Source organism: Protomyctophum parallelum (genome assembly GCF_964188405.1).
Source record: "Protomyctophum parallelum genome assembly, chromosome: 1".
In the NCBI taxonomy this organism is placed as follows: domain Eukaryota; kingdom Metazoa; phylum Chordata; class Actinopteri; order Myctophiformes; family Myctophidae; genus Protomyctophum; species Protomyctophum parallelum.
This window is the reverse complement of record NC_139697.1, coordinates 55,042,567-55,050,622: the sequence shown is the minus strand read 5'-3', so window position 1 is coordinate 55,050,622 and position 8,056 is coordinate 55,042,567. Positions and strand designations below refer to the sequence as shown.

Sequence of the window (8,056 nt, the reverse complement as noted above, 5' to 3'; positions counted from 1 at the left end):
TTATTTGCGTACTGGTCCCCACCTTCACTTAATGCGGCCTGCATATGTTAATATCGGAATACTGATATATTATTGATTTCAGCTGTTACAATTCCAAACATGCAAACATGACCCGCTTTAACTACTTCAGTCTATAAATCAGTAGCTTAATGACATGCAACATTTAATGAAAAATAAACTTTTCAGGAAAATAGCAAAAAAAAAGATATTCAGGATTTCAATTCAAATAGGCTATAGCAAAAATAACAGATCGACCATCTCAAAACGCGTCGCAGTGCGACACATTTTGACTATAGTGAACCTCTCCAGCTTCAAAGTTCACGCCCAGCCCTGACATAGATCATGGTCTAACTCTTCATGTGGGTGATGATGTCCTTGACCCATTCCTTTTTTGGGTCAACACAGAACCTGCCACCATTCTTCATTGTGAGTCTAGAACAGACGGAGATAGACACATTTTTATTTAGTTCCACATTTCATATTTTAGCCATCTGGAATGTTTTAGTCGACTACATATCATAAGATGTTAGTAGACTAAATCCACAGTTGATTTTAACGACCAAAATGTGGTTGGCCGTGACTTGATGGCTCTGAAATTAGCAGTGAAAGTTTTTTTTGGTGAAAGTTGCCAGTGGTTTAAGTGTTTTTTTGGTGAAAGTGGCCAGTGGTTTAAAGGACAACTTTAGTTTTTTTCAACCAAGGTTCATGTTTTAGGTTGTTATTAGAGAAAGTAAAAGATGAGTCATATTTTTTTCATTTGCAGCTTTCTTTCGTTTTAGGGATTTTAGCTCTTTTTGACAGGGGGGCGGGGGCATTCGAGCATGGGGCTAAATATGTATTTTTTTACAACATTTTATGGTGATTTATTTTTGTATTATTTACTATAGTCCTAATAAACCCCAGGAAATTACATCTGGCCACAGAAGATCACAGGATCTACTGAATGTGAAAAGGTAGCCTACTGGGGGAAGGCTTATACTGTGTGTGTATAGGCTGTTTGTCACATTCAATAGATCCCGTGATCTTTTGTGGTCAGATGTAATTTCTTGGGGTTTATTAGGACTATAGTAAATAAATAAAAAAATAATCGCCATAATATTTTGTAAAAAAATACATATTTAGCCCCATGCTCGAATGCCCCCGCCCCCCTGTCAAAAACTGCTAAAATCCCGAAAACAAAAGAAAGCAGCAAATGAAAGAAAATTAACACTCACCTTTTAGTTTCTCTAATAACCACCTAAAACATGAACCTTGGTTGAAAAAAACTAAAGTTGTCCTTTAAGTGTTTTTTGGTGAAAGTGGCCAGTGGTTTAAGTGTTTTTTTGGTGAAAATGGCTAGTGGTTTAAGTGTTTTTTGGTGAAAGTGGCCAGTGGTTTAAGTGGTGAAACAAATATTCTCCCATGTTTTCCTCGTGATATACTGTATAGGCTATTTTAGGGGGAAATATTTGCACATTTACCTACTGTTAATATGACATAATGGTGCTATATAGTAACAATGTAACTCAAACGTGCTGTGGATGAAAAAGTTATTTACAGGCAGGGATGCCACCACATATCGGTATCTGCCGTTATCGGTCAATATCGGTGTATTTCCTCAAATCAAACTGACATTAACCGATGTATTTGGCTGTATTTATCTGTTGTTGAGAAGCATACATTTTGCGTTTGCTATGTTGGTGTGTTGGTTATCTGTAGGACTGTAGCCTACCAAGCTGTAGATTCTGAACATTGATTTCTTGTATTGAACATGTATTTCTTGTACTGGAAGACACATTTGTTTTCCTGGCACAAAAGGGGGAAATAAAAACGACAAAAACAAATTAAACGTATACATCTGTATCGTTATCGGCTAAATAGTTTGGGACGGGAACCCCATTTGGTGTCGTTATACCCTTCAGGATGGGAACCCCTTATGGTTTGGGGTTCTTGTTGTTGTACCATGTACAATATATTAATTAACAGCATTACATTTTGGTAATGTTTTAAATAAATATTTGAAGTTTTTCAGAAAACCTAGGGCAGGATTTAGAAGGCATTTTTAGAATCGGACTCGGTCCTCGGTCCTGAAATGGGGTTCATCAGTATCGGCCAAGAAGGTGTCCCAATTAAGCCAAACATGTTTGAGAACCCCTGTGTTAAATGCACCTGTATGATGTGTCCAATACCAGTGTTGTTTTTGGCAGCAAATTTCTATTTTAGTTTAGTCTAAGTCTAGTTTAGTCTTTTGAATGAAACTTAATTTAGTTTTAGTCACCTGGAATGTTTTAGTGTTGGTCTATTTTTTGTCGACTAAATATCATACGAATTTAGTCGACTAAATCTACAGTTCATTTAGTCGACTAAAATGTGTTTTGGCGGGCCTTAGTGCCGTCGTAATGGCTGATTTTACACTTGCTGAAAATAGCCTAAATTTCAGCATTAACACAGTGTATACTCACACAACTCCATCCATAGAGCAGTGATTGCTGGTGTGTTGCACCTTCACCACGCCCTTCTTAGGCAGGCGACTGTCGCGATACTGGAAGCAGCACTCGGTTGGACTGACACCGTCTGGGAGGGGGAGAGGAGAGTGAGACCGTCAGAGACACACAGACACAGGGCAGGTGCATGGAATGGAATAAGGGACTGATCGTTATTTATCCACCAGGGGGGGGTGGTGCAGATGTGATTTCATTTCATTTCATTCATCCCCCCCCCAGCCTCCAAATATTTTTTCGGGATGCCCCCTCAGGGACTGGAATAATATATATGACCCCCCCCCCCACACACACACACACACACACCACCATAAACTTTTTTTTTTTTTTTTTCACACCAACAGTATAGCAGCATAAAAAGTAAAGCGAACGCTGATCGTTTATTAAGCGAATAGCGCCTGCCGTCGGGGGTTCATTTGGTTAAATATTTAAATATGAATCTCCGAAGATAGCAGATGCAGATCTACAAGCTCTCAACAACACGCTGATGACGCGACGCAAATTTGTGAGCTTAGAGTGGCTATTTTTTAGGTGAGCCTCGTGCGTAAAGCCACATGTGTGCTGGTGTTGCCAGGGCAGTGGGCACCCCTCGCCTCTGTGCGTCCCCCCAACCAAGCCCAGGATGATGAAAATGAATTAATACCTGTATGCTAAATACATATGTCACGCATACCATTGTTGATACAGCTTCATAGGCTACTCCACAGAGAAAAGCACAATTTGCGCAACACCTAACATTCAACAACTGCCCGCTCAGCTCATTTAGCCAGCCAGGCACCACCGAATAGTTTAACTCTTTCTTTAGTCTATTACAACCACATACGCAGACAAAAGTAGGCTACATGGCACCGCGGCCAAAACACAAGTAGGCTACTATGACGTGACGCACACACCAGGCAACAATCCAACATTGCAATGCGAGTGCGCAAAGATGCACATGATGACAGCTGCTTTTAGACCAGCCCTACCGTATTCTGAATGAGAATCTGTCTCGTCTGCACTTTTCTCCGCCACCATGTCGACGATGCGTTGTGAAGACGGTAGTCTCTTCCATCAAAATGTTCCATGTCCAATTATTGTCCATCAACATAAAGGCTAAGGTGTTCCTGTGATGTTGTGCTACTTTCTACGTGGAGGTCGTTAACAAGCAACTTGAGTCACCAACAGTAACATCTGAGAAGTTTATATGATATCGTTACGTCTTCCATGACCTCAGCCGTAACATTTTTTCGCTTTTTCTACTGGAAATATCATGAACACAGAATCAATATGTCCCGCGCTGTTTTGAAGTCAGACGGTGCAAACTACATCAGCGGCCGGGGGAGGGACCTTTGCTGGTAGAACAGATCTACAAGCTAACAACGTGTCACCAAGCAACACGTTGTTAGCTTGTAGATCTGTTCTATTTGCATGCAGTTGCGCACACATGGAAGATACCAAGTACACTCGCCACACAGGGTAAACTTTATATAGCTAGGAGTAAAACACTATGAAAAACAAAATAATCAAAACGTTTTTTTAAATAGAAAATTCAGCGAAATAAAAATAAAAATAAACATATCCCCCCTCAGGCTCAAAAAAATAGTTTAATGACCCCCGCCCTTTTTTGCACCATACCAACCTTTGTTAAATAACGACCAGTCCCTAACACGGAAAAACACAATTGTGTTGTCTCTATAATAGTCATGCTGATTAAAACTGCAGTGACAGAGTGTGCTAAATGAACTTACGGTCCGCTCCATGGACATCCAGAGATGAGAACAGCAGCATGCAGACACCTAGAATTACTGGTACATTCTTCATCCTCTCAGATTATGGTTGTAGTAGTCTGCTGTCAGTCTAGAGAAGACTATATACAGTAACTGCCAAGTCTCTGTCTCTCTCTCTCTCTCTCTCTCTCTCTCTCTCTCTCTCTCTCTCTCTCTCTCTCTGCAGACTCTGTGTATATTGTTTATACTGTATGTTGCACTTATATATGTATCTGGTCAGCTGTGTGTGTGTGTGTGTGTGTGTGTGTGGGGGGGGGGGGGTGTAGCCTATACCTACAGAATTAAGGAAACGCATTGAGGTAGATGATTATCTTGAGAACGGAAAGCAGAGACGTGTTAATGCACTCATCTTAAGTGTGTGTGTGTGTGTGTGTGTGTGTGTGTGTGTGTGTGTGTGTGTGTGTGTACACTCACAGTCACACACGCACGCACATGTGCGTGCGCACGCATCCTGATCTCATGCAATGATGTGCATCTGATCAAATGCTGTGTTGTAGCTACAGTATGCTGCACATGCTTGTAATTTTTCTACAGGCAAAAGGACAGATGGAAGCAAATAAAATGGATGGATAATATAGTATAGAGTGACGCTGGAGATGAAAGAAAGTACATCGATATGTGTAGACAATAACGGCTATTGACACCAGGATGCATATTGTAACGATCCCAGGAACCGGAGGCAGAGACGTAGTTCCAATGATAAAGATCTCTCTTTATTCCTTCAATAATCAACAGTATAACAACAGCATTTGTCTGTGTTCCTCCTAGCCTGGTTTTCACTCTCAACCAAACTATACCCACACAGTGTACCCACCAGCCCCCGTCAATCACTCCCCAGTAAGTCCCGCCCCCAAGACGGTCCTATTGGCTGCAGCCATAGCTGGCCGCTACACTACCCCCCCCTCACAAAAGTCCTCGACCCCGAGGACCGGGCCAACAGGCAAGACAAACAGCCAACGTACACCACGGCAACAGCCTAGAAATCAAAGCAAGAACCAAATACATTCCCCACATCCCAAATACAGTTCACAACTCTCTCTTTTTTTTTTTTTTTTTTTTTTTTTTTTCCACAATTCACAACGTCCTTGTCAGACCAGTGCCCCAGAGGACACCACATAGTCCCCCAGACGGGCCGGAGGTCTCGTCCGCCTCCTCGGCCGAGACCCTGTAGGGGTCGGGGGTAGGGGGACAGGGGCAGGGGGGGGGGAAAGGGTGCCCGGGGGGGGGCCAGGGGGGGAACGGGACAAGGGCGTAGGGGCAGGGGAAACAGTGTCTCCTTGTGGCATGGGCGGGGACCCGGGGGGGAGTTGGGCTGCCGGAGGAGAGGGAAAGGTCGCCGGTGCGTTCGTGTCGGGGGAGGGGGGACCCCCCCTGTAGGGGGCCAGTCTGTCTCTGTGGAGGGCTACCTTCCTCCCCCGAGGAGGCATCTGCACACGGTAAACAACCTCTCCCAGCCTCTCTAACACCTTGCAGGGTCCTGTCCACTTGCTGTCCAACTTGGGGCTCCGTCCCTTCTTCCGTAACGGATTGTAGACCCAGACTAGCTCGTCTGGTGCGAAGTCTCGGCCCCGGGACTTCACGTCGTAGTAGCGCTTCTGCTTCACTGCGGCCTCCTGTAGCTGCACCCGGGCGAAGCTGTGGGCAGAGTCCAGGCGGTCCTGCAGTTTCCTGGCGTACTCTGGCCCTGCAGGGACGGCTGGGGCGTCCGGCGGGCGACCGAAGACCAGCTCAGCTGGGGTGCGCAGCTCCCGTCCCAGCATGAGGAGAGCCGGTGTGCACTCCGTCGACTCCTGTACCGCAGAGCGGCATGCCATGAGCACCAGGGGCAGGTGCTTGTCCCAGTCCCGCTGGTGTCGGGAGGTGACGATGGCAAGCTGATCTCCCATGTTCCGGTGAAACCTCTCCACCAACCCGTCGCTCTGGGGGTGCAACGGGGTAGTGCGAGTCTTGTGTATGCCCAGGCGCTCGCACATGGCAGCGAACACCCGAGATTCAAAGTTCGTCCCCCTATCGCTGTGTAGGGACTCCATGGCGCCGAACCGGCTAATCATGCCCTCCACCAGGGCATCAGCGACCGTTACCGCCTCCTGGTTTGGGATGGCGTATGCCTCTGGCCACTTAGTAAAGTAGTCTATGGCGGAGAGGACATAACAGTTGCCCCCCTCGGAGCGTGGGTACGGTCCCGTAATGTCTATCCCCACCCTCTCCATCGGGCACCCCACCGGGAACTGTTGGAGTGGCGCTTGCGAGCGCCCGGGGGGGCCTTTGCGGGCAACGCAGAGATCACAGCGACGGCAGAAGTCAGCGACGTCCCTCTTCTGCCGCCCCCAGTAGAAGTTCTGCCGAAGACGGCGAAGTGTTTTGGTGACTCCAAAGTGTCCCGACCCACCTGCTCCGTGCATGGCTTTCAGTACAGCCTCCTGCAGGTCCTTAGGGACCACCACTTGCCACTGCTCCTCCCCGGTGGCCGCCGTCTTGAACGCCCGCTGTAGTACTCCTTCGGACAGCCGCAGTGAGTCGAACATGGTCCACAGACCCTTGGTCGCCTTGGAGAGGGGCGCCACCGCCTCCCATGGCGCGCGCTGCTGGGCCTCCACCCACAGCAAGACGGGCTGCAGGTCCGGGTCTTCCTCCTGTTTGTCTCTCCATTCAGTGTCTGTCACCGTTTGCAGCTCCTTGCAGACGACCTCCTCGATCCTCCTAACGGCTGTACACTCCTCCCCCTCCGTACGCCGTTCCAGCTCCCGTGCTTCTCTCCTCTCGCAGTAGCGGCAACCTTCCATCGCACACGGCCGGCGTGATAGGGCATCCGCGTTGGAGTGGCGGGCCCCTGGCCGGTGTTCTATCTTGAAGTCGTATTCCTGCAGCTCCTCCAACCACCTGGCGACCTGCCCCTCTGGTTCCTTGAAAGTCAATAACCACTGGAGAGCTGAGTGGTCCGTCCTCACCACGAAGGGAAGACCGCACAGGTAGTATTTGAAGTGTCTGGTAGAAAGTACTACTGCCAAGAGCTCCCGGCGGGTGACGCAGTAGTTCCGCTCAGCCTTGTTGAGCTTTTGGCTAAAGTAAGCCACCGCTCTCTCTCCCTCCGGCCACAGCTGGGATAGGACTCCCCCCACCCCCACACCGCTAGCGTCAGTGTCTAGTATGAAGGGCAGTGTGGGGTCAGGCGGAGCGAGAACCGGAGCCTCGCACAGCGCCTGCTTCAGACCGAGGAACGCCTCCTCGCACCTCTCAGTCCATGTGAAGTCTCTGTCCTTCTCCAGCAGTCGGTATAAGGGTGATGCAATGGTGGCGAAACCCTTCACATGTCTCCTGTAGTACGAGGCCAGACCGATGAAACTCTTCACCTGACTCTGGTCACGGGGGGTGGGCCACTCTTCCACCGCCCGCACCTTGTCATTCATGGTGCCAATACCTTCCGCGTCCAGCTCGTGCCCCAAGAAAGTCACCTCTCTGCGCATGAAGTGGCATTTCTCAGGGTGCAACGTCAGCCCTGCAGCCCTTATCCTCTCCATAACGCGCCTCAGGGACTCCAGGGCCACCTCGAAGGAGCGGCCGTGGACCAAAAAGTCATCCAGATACACCAGGCACTCCTGGCGGGGGATACCAGACAACACTTTGTCCATGAGCCGGGCGAAAGTGGCAGGTGCATTACAAAGACCGAAGCTGAGGACTTTGAACTGCCATAGCCCCCGCCCGGTGCAGAACGCAGACTTGGAGCGAGATTCAGGGGAGAGGGGGACCTGATAGTAGCCGCTCTTGAGGTCCAGTGTGGTGAACCACGAGGACCCGGAGACTAGGTCC

General features: G+C 48.4%; 1 protein-coding gene across 1 annotated transcript; it reads right to left on the bottom strand.

Annotated features, from left to right (window-relative positions):
* Positions 1 to 216: 216 nt before the first annotated feature.
* LOC310857619 (C-C motif chemokine 14-like) lies at positions 217 to 4,312 on the bottom strand. The gene is made up of 3 exons (XM_083763366.1): positions 4,211 to 4,312; positions 2,442 to 2,553; positions 217 to 432 (listed from the first exon to the last, which is right to left on the bottom strand). Exons 1-3 carry the CDS (start codon positions 4,281 to 4,283, stop codon positions 348 to 350), a joined length of 270 nt encoding a protein of 89 aa, XP_083619492.1. The 5' UTR covers positions 4,284 to 4,312; the 3' UTR covers positions 217 to 347.
* Between the last annotated feature and the right edge of the window lie 3,744 nt (positions 4,313 to 8,056).

What these genes read in the sequence shown, in the direction of transcription:
- LOC310857619 (XM_083763366.1), bottom strand. Translation starts at nt 4,283, where the DNA reads ATGAAGAATGTACCAGTAATTCTAGGTGTCTGCATGCTGCTGTTCTCA. An exon ending in GGATGTCCATGGAGCGGACC is followed by an intron (nt 2,554 to 4,210) that starts GTAAGTTCATTT and finishes TCCCCCTCCCAG; the next exon opens with ACGGTGTCAGTCCAACCGAG. An exon ending in TGCTCTATGGATGGAGTTGT is followed by an intron (nt 433 to 2,441) that starts GTGAGTATACAC and finishes CGTCTGTTCTAG; the next exon opens with ACTCACAATGAAGAATGGTG.